The 16,183-nt window shown below is 45.3% G+C and overlaps 1 protein-coding gene across 1 annotated transcript in view; it reads left to right on the top strand.

Moving 5' to 3' along the window:
• TBC1D10A (TBC1 domain family member 10A) overlaps window positions 1-16,183 on the top strand; it is a 118,632-nt gene that overhangs the window by 64,960 nt on the left and 37,489 nt on the right. Inside the window, exon 2 of the mRNA XM_077461206.1 lies at window positions 13,742-13,841. Coding sequence (XP_077317332.1) covers window positions 13,742-13,841 — 100 coding nt within the window. The remainder of the gene's footprint in view (window positions 1-13,741; window positions 13,842-16,183) is intronic.

Genomic DNA, 16,183 nt, shown 5'->3' on the forward strand with positions numbered 1-16,183 from the left:
GAGCTGGATCTGATTTTTTTTTCAACGCATTTCACATTACACAATACTGCTTCTTCAGGACGTGTAGAAGACCATGAAAAATGTATAATACAAATCAGAGCCATCTCTATATACTACAGACTACATCCCATAACTGGAAAATCCAATTGGGTTGTCTATCCAACCTAAGTTTTTAATCATGGGATGTAGGCTGAACACGTTTAGAAGAATAGAACTCCTCATATGTTTTACTGGGACGACTGCCCCTGAGATCTGTTAATATATACATTCCAACTGTCTACCAGCTGTTCTACATAACGCTTCTTGATCACCATGGAGTATTATGTAGACATTCAAATTTTTTGCAGTTGAAGGTCTATGCAAACTTGCATGTCTTTGAGTACCTTAATAATTTTACAGGTACTTGGTGCCATCTGTATCAGAGAGTGTGTGTGTGTGTGTGTGTGTGTGTAAAAATATATATAATAAACAATTATGATTGTGTGTGTGTGTGTCTGTGTGTGTGTGTGTAATATTATTATTCTCTATCCTCCTTCTTTTATTTTTTTTAGTTTTTTTTTTTGTAATTTTTTTTAAATTTTTTTTTCTCAGTAGAAACTGTTGCTTGGATTACATTAGTTTTAGAAACCACGGGGACCATCCAAAGGGATTTATTGTGATTTACAATAATCTGCATCTGTCTGTTACCAGCATCACACTGTTGTAGGCAAGCAGTGAGCATGCTCCTGTAGCATGCCGTTGTTTACGCGGTGTGCACGTGCAGCCATTTCCTCCACACTGAACGCTATAGTGAACAGGTTCCTGTTCATTGTATGCAAATGAACCATTATCGCTTTATGCTTGCTTGGTTTCCCCAATGTTTGTGGAAAGTATTGTTTTGCTTTTGTCCTTCAGCAGAGACAATTACCATAATGAGAACAAAAAAAAAATCATAGAATAGCAACATGATTTGTATTCCAAAATGCCTATATTAAAAAAACAAAAAACCTTAATCGCTTTTTGCTTTTAAAGATACAGAATCTCTTGAGCTTCATTTCAGTCCTTAATATGGGACATTGACACATTTTGCACGGGTTTTACATGTGTTATCATTCCTATGTAACGTGGGTTTTCATGCACCATTGATGCCGTGATTGAGTTAGAAGGTGTGTTTTTTTTTTTTTCTTTTTTTTTTTTGTGTGCATATGAAAGTTGCACAGAGAAGCCATGTTTTTTAGTCCCCTTTCACAAGGGGTGATTAGCTGTGTACCCTGTGCAGAGCCATTTTTACTGACACAGGGATACACAGACAACACTGCATCCCCGCGGCAGTAAAAGATGGGCTCGCACGGGACTCGGAGTGCTGGAATCCCATTGTTGTATATTGTTGCTGTGTTCTAATGTGACGTGTGTGCGTGCGTGCATGTGTGTCCAAACTCGCTTGGGTGCTTTCAGGGCTGTGCACACATGGATGTCATGGATGAGTGTTTGCACAAGTATCGGTACTCATGCAGATGCAGATGCTTTCAGGCTCGGTTCTTTGAGCTGTCAGTGGATCTCCCCAGTGTTTAAAGAAGTCCGGTAATTGGAGCTGTCAAAAAAAAAAAACAGCCAGCAATGTTTATTAACAACGTTGCTCAGCCCTTAACCGCTTCGCGCCCGCTCTATAGCCGAAATACGGCTGCAGAGCGGACGCTAACTGCCGGGAGGCCGTTCCTGAACGCCCTCCTGTTTACTTCCGCAATGCGCGCTCCCGCGAGCGCGTATTGGGGGAGTTCTGTGCTGGCCGTGTCCCTCAGACACAGCCAGTCACAGATCGCTGTAAACGGCCAATCACAGCGGCCGTTTACAGTGCGATCGGCGTGTCCAATGTGAGATGATCTCATATGTAAACATATGAGATCATCTCTCAGCGCCGCTCTCCCTCCTCACACAGACAGCGTGTGAGAAGGGAGAGATCAACGGCTGCAGCGGCCGTAAGTTTAAAAAAAAAAAAAAGTGCCATCCTCCCCCCAGAGCCACGTATTAGTGCCATTTGTCCCCAGTGCCACGTATTAGTGCCATCTGTCATCAGTGCCACGTATTAGTGCCATCTGTCATCAGTGCCACGTATTAGTGCCATCTGTCATCAGTGCCACGTATTAGTGCCATCTGTCATCAGTGTCACGTGTCATTGTCCTGGTGCTCCAGGGCCTTCAAAAGTGTAATAGGTAGTCAACAAGTTAGATGTGTAAATTATGGTCCTAGAACATGTGACGGCGCTCCCTGCATGTTGGGCCTCTCTATGTGGCCAGACTGTGAAAAAGTCCCACACACGTGGTATTGTAATACTCAGGAGGAGTAGCAGAATTTTTCTGGGGGTGTCATTTGTGGTATACACATGCCATGTGAGAGAAATAACCTATTACAATGACAATTTTGTGGGAAAAAAATAAATAAAACATCTTAATTTTGCAAAGAATTGTGGGGAAAAAACGACAACATCAAAAATCTCACCATTCCTCTTACTAAATACCTTGGATTGTCTACTTTCCAAAAAAGGGGTCATTTGGGGGGTATTTGTACTTTCCTGACTTGTTCGGGTCACAAGAAATGAGATAGGCCACCAGTACATCAGGTGTGATCAATTTTGTGCGATTCGCACCACAGCTTGTAGACTCTCTAACTTTCACAAAGACCAAATAATATCCACTAATTTGGGTTATTTTTACCAAAGATATGTAGCAGTATAAATTTTGGCCAAAATGTATGACGAAAAATTTATAATTTGCATAATTCTGTCACAGAAACAAAGAAATATGTGCTTTTTTTCAAAATTTTCGGTCTTTTTTCCTTTTTTTAGCACAAAAAATAAAAACCCCAGAGGTGATCAAATGCCACCAAAAGAAAGCTCTATTTGTGGGAAAAAAAGGACAAAAAATTCATTTGGGTACAGTGTTGCATGACTGAGTAATTGTCATTCAAAGTGTGAGAGCACCGAAAGCTGAAAATTGGTCTGGGCAGGAAGGGTGTAAGTGCCCAGTAAGCAAGTGGTTAAACACTAAAATAAAAAGAAACTTTGTTTCTTTTTGTATATTTCTTTTTCTTCATCTGCAGATCAAAGGGATGAACAAATGTTCCTCTGTTTAACCCCTTAACCCTTAATTTACTCTAATCCGCCCTTATTAACTCTCTATTCTCCTCCATTTAATTATTATTTTTCCTGCTTTTTTTTTTTTTTCTTTTGTTCACGTCTATTTTATAAACGATAAACAATTAATTTTTTTTTGTTTTGTTTGTTAGTTAATATTTTTACACATACATTAAAGTGGTTGTAAACCCTTACAAACCACTTTGACCTACAGGTAAGCCTAGATTAAGGCTTACCTGTAGGTCCAAGCAATATCTCCTAAACCTATACGGTTTAGGAGATATTTGCCTGAACACAGGCACCGCTGTCTACGGCGCATGCGCCGTAGACAGCGGCGCGCAGGCGCACTGAACGCGGCAGTTCCAAAAATGGAGCTGCCGCATTTGTTGACTCCCGTGCGCATGCGCGGGAGTGACGTCATCGCGGCTTCGCCGAATGACAGCGGCGGAGCTGCGAGACGCCACAAGCAAGATGGATGCGGCGGACTACAGGGGACAGGGCGACTTCGCTGGCTCCTGTGTCAGGTAAGTGACACATAATGGGCTACTATGCGATGCATAGTAGTCCATTATGCTTTGCCTTTGCAGGGAAAAAAAGAGGAAGTAAACTCATCAGGGTTTACTTCCTCTTTAACATATATTTATACATTTCACATTGAAAAAGCGCCAAATAAAAAAAAAAAAAAACAATTTATTTCATTTGTAAATAAGAATGGGTACTTGTACTAATTGTAAAAAAAAAAACAAAAAAAAAAAAACATTGCAACAGTACTTGGTGTATAGACAGACAGAATTTCCGAGCATCCTCATCTGCCACTTTTAGAATGGGCACATAAGCAGGCTAACGTCCTCCTGTTCCATGAAATGCAGTAACCTTGGCATCCTCTGGTTTATAACTCTGGGGGTTCCATTTTTGGCTAATTGCTTGCATGTCTAAAAGGATGGCAGGGCTTAGTACTTATTACAACACTGGGAATGACTATTTGATTCTAGTATAGACAGAGGTTTCTATTTCTGCAATTAGGTTTGTTAAAGACCCCTTCTATATATGCATGGCTGCCTTGGAGGACATTTTTTTTTTTTTTTCTCAACAAAACTGGAGTTTCTCTTTAAATCTAGTCTCCTATGTGGCGGAAGCACAAGTCTTGTAATAAAGTAATGAATCATTTATTGGACTCTGTTCTCAGTCATCCGCCATGAGCTACAGGCCCGTTATCTGTATACAGAACTGTATATCTGTGTAGGATGTTATTACTACTCAGACTGCCACGTCCTTTCGTTGTGCATTAGTACCAGATGCTTCCTTTATATCGCCACCACATCTCTTCTACTGTTACTATAGAAAAAATAAATGTGTGACATGTATTAAAGCTGCAATTAAACAGTCACAGTACAAGCCTGTGTGTAGAATGAATGGTCTGTAGTTGTAAAATATTGGAGTGCAGCAGTTATTGGAGAACCAGTCAATATACACGATTTGTCAGGGGGCTGATGGAAGCTGAAAGTGGTTTGAAAAGCTAAAAACATATATTATGTTGCATTTTAGCAATCTTTAGATGTAGTGGCTGCATTTTATTTTTATTTTTTATCTAGGTTATTTTTTTTCTCTTTTTTTTTTTAATATTTTTTTTTGACCTGGTGATCCAGCTTTAAGTTGTTTTTCCAACTTCCATTAACAGACCAAGCTGTCCAGCAAGAGTAGCAGTCAGAGGGTTGAGACAAACCATGTAACACTAAAAGGGGTGCTTACAATGGTCAGGTTTTACATAAATGAATAAACGTTTTCACCCAAAAAGAAAAAAAAGTGTTAGCTGGAGTTTGGCTTTAATTTGATAGTCAAGTCCGGCTTAATTCGCTAGCCCATCTAACGCTACCCTCTCTCCAAATTAACAATGCAATAGAGGAGGTTTTTGGGACTTTGAATGAGACGCATGATGACATTCATCTCCATCCCTAATCAGGTACATAAAGAGGGTCAGGATTAACAATGCTGCTGTCCAAAGGTGTCTGTTACTTCTCCATCCAGAGTGGAGACCCCTTAAGACAGGAAGTGTTAGGAACCGTTCTGAGAGGAGCGACTCGAGTCGCTCCGACTCAGAAAAAAGGTTCCTGTACTACTTTTGGGCGACCTCGGGGCGACTTGCATTGACTTCTATACAGAAGTCATCTGCAAGTCGCCGCTGAGGTCGCCGCAGGTCGCGGCGAGGCAAGTCGGAGACTCCTTGCCTCGCCTGCTGTGTGAACCGGCCCTTACTGGCAGGATCACCAGGTGAATTGAGGGAATAAAAAAGAAAATAATGCAGCCAGAACACTTACTAAAGTCTTGTTTGTTTTTGTTTTTTGTTTGTTTAAAAATAACAAATGTTATACTTGCCTGCTCTGTGAAATGGTTTTGCACAGAGCAGCCCAGATCCTCCTCTTCTCAGGTCTGTCACCTGGCCCCTCCCTCCTGCTGAGTGCCCCCACAGCAAGCAGCTTGCTATGGGGGCACCCAAGCTGAGCTGCTGCTCTGTATGTCCATTCAGAGACAGAGCCGTGGCTCTGCCCCACCCCCTCTCCTCATTGGCTCACTGACTTTGATTCACAGCAGTGGGAGCCAATGGGGCCTGCTGCTGTGTCTCAGCCAGTGAGGAAGGAGAGTCCTGGACAGCAGAGTCTCTCGTGCAACATCACTGGATCGAGATGGGGCTCAGGTAAGTATGAGCTGCTGCACACAGAATGCTTTTTATCTTAAAGAAGAACTGCAGTCTGCTCACATTTTTAATAAAAACATTTGCCATTCTGAAGCTTCCCTCCAACCACTTTACATATTTTATATATACTGTGATTCTGTACTTTCCAAATATGTTTCAGAAATCTCCCTGCACAGAGTCTGGCTGCAACCATTTTAACTGTGGGCAGCTGAAGTTGCTGCTTATTTACTTCCTGGATTTACACTAGGGATGAGCTTCGTGTTCGACTCTAACATCGGCTGTTCGCCCGTTCGGCGAATTCCGAACGCTATGGGCCGTTCGCGCCAAATTCGTGTGGCGCTCACGGCCCACAATGCACTGCGTCATCGCAGTGCATTGCTGGCTCATGATTGGCCAAGCATGCACTGTGACCCCGCATGCTTGGCCAATCACAGCGCCAGCAGCGAGGAGAGCCATGATTGGCCACAGGCAGGATGCCTGTGGCCAATCATAGCTCAGGCTGTGTAGTGCACGCCCCACACTATATAAGGCCGCCAGCGCGGCGGCCTAGTGTAGTGTGTTGGCGTCTGAAGCAGTTAGTGGGTGTTCTGTGTACCTTCAACACAGTATACACCGATTTGTTATCGGCTGATTTTTTGATCTTGCTCTTCTGTAGTGGTTGTTGTCTGTGTGCTCTGACCGCAGTATACACCGCTATATTCACCTCACCTATATAGCTAGTGATCTATCTTTTATAATAGAGCTTGCAGTCAGTAGTGTTAGGAGCTTGTGCGTGCTGTCTGCATGCTCTGTACCCAGTACATACCGCTATATCCACCTACATAGCTCTTCTCTATTTGAGCCCACTTGCCATCTGCAGGAGTTGTTGGAAGTTGTGTGTGCCTCCAGCACAGTATACATCTGTATATACCCCTTTATCTCTGGTGTTCTATAAAAAAAAGGCATCTGCAGGAGTTAGTGGGTGTTTTGTGCCTCCAGCACAATATACACCTGTATCTACCCTTTATTGCTGTTCTCTAATAGAGCCATCTGCAGGGCTTAGTGGGTGTTGTGTGACTCCATTACAGTATACCCCTTTATCTCTGGTGTTCTATAATAAAGGCATCTGCCTCCAGCACAATATACACTACCCAACTGCTGTTTTACCCAACTCCCTTCAGGCCATTACCATGTCTGGAAGGCCAGCAAGGAGAGGCAGACAGGCGCGAGCCGATAAAAGAGGGCAAGCAGGCTCTGTGTCTAGAGACAACAGTGCTGGTCGTGGACGCGGTGCATTGTCATCAGCACGTGGCCATGGGACACGCTTGTCCTTCTTTTCGGCAGCTGGACATGTTGAACCGCAACATGCCAATGACTTGGTAGAGTGGATGACCAAGCCCTCTTCATCCTCCTCATCCTCTCTCACCCAGTCTCAGGGTAGTAGCAAAGCGGCTGCCAACGCATCACCTTCCCTCGTCTCAATGTCATCATCAGTGACTCCTTCCCTAGACCCACCACGTCCTCCTGAGGAGTCTCCTGAACTCTTTGAGCACAGTGTTGGGTACATGCTCCAGGAGGATGCCCAGTGTTTTGTAGCCTCTGACGATGACACTTAGCTAGAGGAAGGCAGTAGCGTGAATGCAGGGAGAGGGGATGCTCAAGAAGGACAGCAATCTGGCAGTCATGTTCCACAAGCTGCAGCATATTGCCAGGTTTGCTACAGCGATGAAGAGGGAGGGGATGATGAGGGCACTGACTCCACGTGGGTGCCTGGTAGAAGAGAGGAGGAGGAGGCACATGTCCAACGAGGCAGGATGCCCTCCGGGGGCCAGCTTAGGGGCAGTACACCGACTGAATGACACCGCAGAGCTCCGCCTGTGCAGGGCGCTACCTCTGCGCGTTATTCTAAAAGTTCTTTGGTGTGGGCCTTTTTTGAGACTAGTGCATCAGATCGCACCGCTGCTATTTGCAACATATGTCTCAAGCGTATCTCGCGTGGCCAAAACATCAGCCACTTGGGCACCACATGCTTGACCAGACATATGTTGACCTGCCATGCAGCTCATTGGCAAGCGTACCTCAAAGACCCACACCAAAGAACAAAGCGGACCTCTCCTTGCTCCTCATCAGCTGGCATCTCCAACCCCACTAGACCTTCAGTCCCCTCTGAAACCTGCTTTGAGAGGAATGAAGGTGTAGAATTAGGTGTGTCACAGCCAAGTGCTTCCGGGCACTCTGCTAGCAGTACACCCACGTCCGATTATAGCAGGCAAATGTCCCTGCCCCAGCTGCTGGACCGGCGAAAGAAGTTCACTCCCAGCCATCCACATGCCCAGCGGTTGAATGCTAGCTTGGCTAAATTGCTAGCACTTCAACTGCTGCCTTTTCAGTTGGTAGACTCGGCCCCCTTCCGTGAGTTTGTACAATGTGCGGTTCCTCAGTGGCAGGTCCCCAAACGCCACTTTTTCTCACGGAAGGCGATTCCGGCTCTCTACCGGCATGTGGAAGGCAATGTCCTTGCCTCGCTGGACAGGGCGGTCAGCGGTAAGGTGCATATTACCGCTGACTCATGGTCCAGCAGGCATGGACAGGGACATTACCTGTCTTTCACTGCCCATTGGGTCACTCTTCTGGCAGCTGGGAAGGATGCAGGACAAGGTGCAGTAGTGTTGGAGGTTGTTCCGCCACCACGCCTCCAAAATGCTACTATGGGTTGTGACACACCTCTCTCCTCCACCCCCTCCTCCTCTTCTTCTTCCTCCATGGCCTCTTCCAGTGCTCTGTCCTCAGAACCAGCGGTGCTCCGTAGGCGTTCCAGGGGCTACGCAAGAACGCAGGCAAAACGATGCCATGCCGTGCTTGCGCTGGTTTGTTTGGGGGACAGGAGCCACACTGGGGCGGATGTTTTGTCAGCTCTGCAGGGGCAGGCCGAGAGGTGGTTGACGCCACGCCAGCTTAAGCCAGGAATGGTGGTTTGTGACAATGGCACCAACCTCCTCTCCGCCCTCCGACAGGGACAACTGACCCATGTGCCCTGTGTAGCTCACGTCCTTAACCTGGTGGTGCAGCGGTTCTTGGGCAGGTACCCCGGCTTACAGGATGTCCTGAAGCAGGCCAGGAAAGTCTGTGTGCATTTCCGCCGATCATTTAATGCCTATGCTCGGCTGGCTGAGCTCCAAAAGGAGTTGAACCTGCCCAAGAACCGCCTTATATGTGACATGCCCACCAGGTGGAACTCAGCGTTGGCCATGCTGCAGCGGCTGCACACGCAGCAGAGGGCCATCAATGAGTACCTGTACGACTACGGCACCAGGACAGGGTCAGGGGAGCTCGGTTTTTTCTCGCCACGCCAGTGGGGCATGATCAGGGATGCATGCACTGTCCTGTCACCGTTTGAGGAGGCCACAAGGATGGTGAGCAGTGACAGTGCATGCATCATTGACACTGTACCTCTTGTCCACCTCTTGGAGCATACGCTGCGTGGAATAATGGACAGGGCACTTGAGGCAGAACAGAGGCAGGAAGAGGAGGATTTCCTTGCCTCTCAAGGCCCCCTTTATCCAGACAGTGTTCCTGCTGTGCCACCCATCACACAGGAAGAGGATGAGGAGGAGGAAGAGGAGGAGGAGGATGATTGTGTCAGCATGGAGGTGGAGGCTGGCACTCAGCATCAGCATCAGCAGCAGCAGTCTTGTAGGGATGATTTACAGTCCCAAGAAACACGTGGACTTGTACGTGGCTGGGAGGAGGTAGCTGCGGATCATGTTGCCCTTAGTGACCCAGAGGACTCCGGACCGAATGCCTCAGCTAACCTACGCTGCATGGCCTCCCTGATCCTGCAAAGCCTGCGGAAGGATCCTCGTATTCTTCGGATCAAGGAACGGGACCATTACTGGCTGGCCACTCTCCTTGATCCACGGTACAAGGGTAAGGTTGCCGACCTTATCTTGCCACCTCAGAGGGAGCAGAGTATGAGACATCTCCGGGAGGCCTTGCAGAAAGGTTTGTGCAACGCGTTCCCAGAGACTGGAAGGGTACAAACTCCTGGTGCTGGACAACGTGTTGCTGAGGCATCAGTCAGAAGGAGCGGTGGAGAAGGTGGCCGTCTGACTGATGCTTTCAGACAATTTTTTTGGTCCGGAGCCCTAAGGTATGATCGGTTCCAGCAACCATCGCCAGCGTCTGATTTACATGGTGCAGGAATACCTAGGAGCAAGGTCAGACTTGGACACCTTTCCCACCGAAAATCCTCTGGCTTACTGGGTCTTGAGGATGGATCACTGGCCAGAGCTTGCACAGTATGCAATTGAGCTACTGGCCTGTCCTGCATCCAGCGTTCTTTCGGAATGCACCTTCAGTGCTGCTGGTGGCTTTGTTACCGATCACAGGGTGCGCCTGTCCACCGAATCAGTTGATCGACTGACCTTCATCAAGATGAATGAGTCTTGGATCACCCACAGCTACCAAGCACCTGAAGCTGATGTAACCGAATAATTTTTTTTGAAATATCACATCCCTTCAAGACTGCCTATGCTGATGCTGAGTGACTGTCCTGTTATGTTGATTGTCTATCCTCTTCCTCCTCCGCTGATATGTTGGAAGAACATTTCTGGCTCTGGGTGATGCCATCAGCCCAATTTTTCTGCCCCTGTTTTACAGGGGCATTTAATTACAATTTTTGATGCAATGCTTTGCAGCAGGGCTAATTCCTGCAATAAAACTAGAGTATATGGGAGAGGTTGCAGTGTGGTGGCACCAGTGCCTAAGGCCCAATTTTTCTGCCCCTGTTTAACAGGGACATGTAATTACAATTCTTCATATAATATTTCACAGGAGGGCCCGTTCCTGTGCCCACCCAGAGTAACTGTGAGGACTTATAGTGTTGTGGCACCAGCACCACAACCACCAAAGGTCAATTTTTCTACCACTGTTCAACAATGGCATGTAATTACAATTCTTGATATAATCGTTCACAGCAGGGCGCTCCAGCGCCCACCAAGAGTCACTTTGAGGGCTTGCAATGTTGTGGCAAAACCAACACCTTGTTCCGCCATTTCTGCAGAGCATATGGGGCAGGCCCTACTTTCAAACATCCAACTTACAAACATCTCCTACTTGCAAACGGAAGGAGACAACAGCAAGTGAGATGAAAAAAGATGGACGACAAAACAAATTATACAGGGGTGATAACCCTTCCCTATGTTTTCCAAAAAGCTTAAAAATAGTTTTTTTGACTGGAGCTACACTTTAAAAATGTACCAGTTCAAAATTACAAACAGATTCAACTTAACACAACAAACCTACACAGTCCCTGTCTTGTTTGCACCGCCTGTATACTGCTGTTCTGAGTATATAGGGCCTGGGGGCCACACGCATTTCCTTTTTTTAATATGGGTACTGGGTTCCCCTTAATATGCGTACAAGACCCAAAGGGGCTGGTAATAGGCAGGGAGGGCTACCCATGCCATTTTTCTCAATGATTTTCAACCATATTGCAGGAACCAGATATAACATTAAAACCGCAAGCAGTTTTAAATGGTGTTATTTCCGTTTTAATGTCATTTTGTGCAGGGACTGTTCTAAACATGGGAAACACGTGGCATACTACAGACACCCCCCAGGCACCATATTTAAAGGAATATTTCACTTTTTTTTTCACTTTAATCATCATTAAAATCGGTGCTCCCGCCAAAACGGCCATTTTTAAAAACATTTTAGGCATTGACCCATGTCCCCTGGGGCAGGAGCCAGGTCCCCAAACCCTTTTTAGGACAGTATCTTGCATATTAGCCGTTAAAATTAGCACTTTTAATTTCGAACGTTCGAGTCCCATAGACTTCAATGGGGTTCTAAAGTTCGTACGAATTTGGGGTCCGTTCGAAAGTTCTGGTGCAAACCGAACCGGGGGGTGTTCGGCTCATCCCTAATTTACACACACACACACACACACACCTCCAGCTCTGCAGCTTTCATTGGCCCTCTTATGACTCATCCCCCTCCCTTCCTGGCAAACTCTTGTGAGAGAGAGCACTGTGCATGATGGTGTCATAAGCCTAGGCTAATGGCCAGAAAAGAAACAGGAAGTGTGCTGTGTAAGGTATTTCCTGGAAGAAAAACAATGTTTTACTATCCAAAGTTAAAACAACAAGGGCAGAAGATTTAATAGATAGAAAGATGAAGAAATGACTCAAGGTCCACTTTATTACATAGAATGCATTATGATAAAAAAAAAACTTTTGCCTTTACAACCATTTAAAAGTGTTAGCTTATCTTTGCACAAGAAAGTGACTAGCTTTTACTGCTCACACAGCCAATGCAGCAGTCCAGGGATTTGAAAGCTGCGGTTTTCTTCCTCTTTCTTTAGACCCCTTTCACACCAAGGGCGTTTTGCAGGTGCTATAGCATTAGAAATAGTGCCTGCAATCCGCCCTCAAACCGCTACTGCGTTGCCTCCAGTGTGAAAGCCTGGAGCGTTGCGCTGACAGGAAAAGTCCTGCTAGCAGCTTCTTTGGAGCAGTGAAGGAGCGGTGTGTTTACCGCTCTTCCACTGCTGCTCCCCATTGAAATCAATGGGGCAGATCTCTTATGAGTTCCCCACGCTCCAAGCGGCATGCCTGGGCTTGGTCTGAATTCTCCTGGCGGGGCGTCCGAGCCCGAGCTTCCCCCCCTTCCTTTTCTCCCCCCCCCCCTTTTTTTTTTTTTTTTTTTTTTCTTTTCTCTTTCTCTCTACCCTTCTTTCTTCTGTTCCCTATTTCTCTTCTCTCTCATTAGTAATCTCTCCCATTGCTAATTAAAAACTGCTACCTCCCATGGACGGGGGTGGCAGGAACAGGGCTTACTCGCAGAACATGATTAAGAGACGAGTTGTTTGACACTGAATCAGTCTAGATTCCATCTTTTGCTCATCTCCCTTTCTTATCCTGAGTTTATTAGAAATATATTGTGATGGTTAGCCCTTTGGATTTATATTCGTGATTAGTGGCCCCTGCGAGGGCTCACAAGGAGATGATTATGCTCTTTTGTTTATTACTGTTTATTCAAAAATTCACAATAAACATATTGAAACAGAAATCAATGGGGCAGCGCGGCTATACCGCCGGCAAAATGCTGCTATTGCGGGCGGTTTTTAACCATTTCTCGGCTGCTTGCAGGGGGTAAAAGTGCCCCGCTAGCGGCCGAAAAATATGCCGCAAATCCGAGGGTAAAACGACGCTATGGTTGCGGTAGTGTGAAAGCCGTCTTAGAAATGCCGGGACAGATCAAAGTGATTCCAGTTGGTCAAAGTGGTTTCCTACCAGCGTTGACTGATCAGAATCCTGATCTTTCTCATTGCCCCTAAGGCTAGATTCACGTTAGCCCCTTTGGGATCTTGGGCAGAATTGCACTGCAATCGCAAAACACGGGTTTGGGTGCCATTCATTTTCAATGGTACCTAAAACACACAGCAGTTTTGCCACGATTATCGCAGCGCGCAAAGCCTGACGTTCAAAAAAGCCACAAGCTTCGCACGTTCTGGTTTGCCGCAACTACCATGAGATTTATCACATCAAAACCACACCGCGTTTTAGCTGCCATTGAAAATGAATGGCACCCAAACCTGCATTCGGCAATTGCAGTGCACATTGCTGCGATCCTGCCAAGATCCCAAAACTCCATATGTCAATGGAGCCTAAGGCCTAAGACCACGTTTTTAAATCCCTGGACAGCTGCACTGGCTATGCGAGCAGTAAAAGCTATCGGGTCGGGTGGTGTGTGTGTGTGTGTGTGTGTGTGTGTGTGTGTGTGTGTGTTCACCCCCCCTTTTTTATTTTTGTTGCTTTTGAAGATTGATAAGCTGCAATATTTTTACTTTTTTTTTTTTTTCCCGCTTGAATTTTGATTGGTTCTTCTGGTCTGCATCCCGCATTGTTCTTTGAATTGGCCCATATGTTTTGTAACGCAAATGTGTTCTTCTTTTACAGGGAAGAGGAGGTGCCAGTTGACGTGTTACGACAGAGGGAAGCAAAATGGCTGGACATGCTTTCAAACTGGGATAAATGGATGGCAAAAAGGCACAAAAAGGTAGAGTCCTTTGTTTATGCTGTACTATCTGATAATCACACGCCCTCACCCAGTCATCTGGGTGTAGCATGCTAGGGTGTGATCAGAGCACCTTGTTTTGGGATATACTTTATTTTTAGGTCCTTTAAATATTGTTCAAGCAACATCCCATTTCCTATGTGGATCATTATAATGAGCCATGATTTGGCTGGAAAGACTGGCACGTTCACGTGAGGCTGAGACCTACGTAGAGGTCATTAAAACAGGCTCTTGATTTAACTTTGTGCTCTAAATACCAAATTGGTAAACCATTTTTAAGCAACATTAAATTAAACTGGGTTACAGGTTTTTGGAACCGTACAAACAAATGGCCTCTGTCCTCATTTGTAATTGGCCTTTGCACCAAGGAACACATGGAAGGGCAGAACATGTGAAACAAAACCAAAGAAATTCCAAGCTCAACCTACCGACCAATCAAATTAGCCTGTCTAACAGTATGCGTTAAAAACAGGGTTTAGTTTGCACATATTTCCAAATATATGCGTGAGCTACAGAGTGCCTGTCATTTTAACTCCAAATTTTGAGAGCCTCCACAATGGAAGCACATACATTATAATGGATAGGGAGAGGGCAGGTGAGCCCAGAGGTAGCCCAAAGGCACAGTGGCACACTGGACACCCAGCATATAGCACCATGGCAGCAAAGGTTTGCAGTGCGTCCCCTCACCAATATTTCAACAGTACAAACAAATGGCCTCTGCCCTCACCTATAACTGGCCTTTGCAGCAAGGAGCATATGGAAGAGCAACACATGCAAAACAAAACCAAAGAAATTCCCAGCTCAACTTAACGGCCAGCTTGCAACCAACCAAGTCATCTGGTGTAACAGTATGCGTTAAAAACGGGGGTTTAGTTTGCAAATACATACGTAAGCTTAAGATCCCCATCGAAGCACCCCAATATTTTCTGTAACCCTAACAAAGTTGAGTTTAGAATTTCTTTATTTTTTATTTTTTCCTCTGCAAAGTTTGAATACACCATACTAAACAATTAAACGTTCTGCCGTATGTAGCGATTAACACCCGTAACATCTCAATGCAGCAGCTATCATTTCAAGTTGTGATATTTAGTATCTGGAGGAGCAGCCTCTGTTTTTGATGTACAGGGATAATGTAGAATTATCCCTGCTGCTAAAAGCATTTTTCCAATGACCGGCACTGCAGAGCCTGGACCAAGTCCTATATGGTATAAACCTAAAGGCAGTCTGTGGTTTGATCCCCTGTTATTACAGTAATTGTTGGGAACTGGATGCTCGTATACAAGTTCAATCCTGCCCCTCGTGATTTTCGCTGATTGACATCTGCAGAAGAAAGACACTCAGCTATGATATATGCGAAGACTGCAGGGCAGTGCATTGTCTAGACAAACTTTCCTCAGTTGTTTATTATGCCTCTGACCACACACTTTAGATGAAATGCGGTATGGTCTTGCACAGCTGACCAAACTACTTTGTAAAACGGTCTACGAAGTAAAGCCCATTTGCAAACCATGCCTGCACATGCAATGTAAAGAAAAAGGTGTGTTGTGTTTTTTTTTGTTTTTTATAACTTTATCACCAAATCTACTTATTATAGCTCAAAGCCATAGCTGAAAGTCAATGTAGAGTTTTTCAGTTGTGGGAAAGAGTCTAGTGAGGTCATATCTGCTGCTAGGCAGACCACAAATGATACTGTTAGAACATGTGAGGGCAATCGAAAATGAGTGTTTGTTTTTTAGGTTACCTTTACAGAGAAAAATAACGATCATTTGACTTTTCTTATGTACAATGTTTGTTGCTTCAGAATGCCACCTTGCAAATTTAAGTAGGACTTGAGGCATAAAAAAAAAGTGTTCCAGCATGAAATATAAAGAAAGCTCATCCTTCTATAGTGTATACTTGTGTCAATCCAGAGCACTGGTTGTGATTTCTCCTTGCTATCTCTTCCCTCTATCTGCATGAGTCACTTTATATAAATCTAGGACAGTGGTCATCAACCCTGTCCTCAGGACCCACTAACAGGCCAGGTTTTATGTATTACCTTGTGGAGACTAGAATAGTGCAATCACTGAGCAGCAAATGATATCACCTGAGATGTATTTCAGTTATCTTGTAAACCCGGCCTGTTAGTGGGCTCTGAGGACAGGGATGGTGACCACTGTTCTAAGGCTCTAGGCCATATCCACAGCATTCTGGGTGAAGGACCATCAACCATTTTTTTTCTTTTATTAACCCATACCAATGGTTTGTTGGGGGTGGGAGGGGGTTTGCTAATCTAATTGGGCTTAAATTATTTTCCTTTTGATGCTTTTATATGCATACAATCA

The sequence above is a fragment of the Lithobates pipiens genome, unplaced genomic scaffold (genome assembly GCF_037356315.1).
Source record: "Lithobates pipiens isolate NorthernLeopardFrog02 unplaced genomic scaffold, aLitPip1_a1.2 Scaffold_3, whole genome shotgun sequence".
In the NCBI taxonomy this organism is placed as follows: domain Eukaryota; kingdom Metazoa; phylum Chordata; class Amphibia; order Anura; family Ranidae; genus Lithobates; species Lithobates pipiens.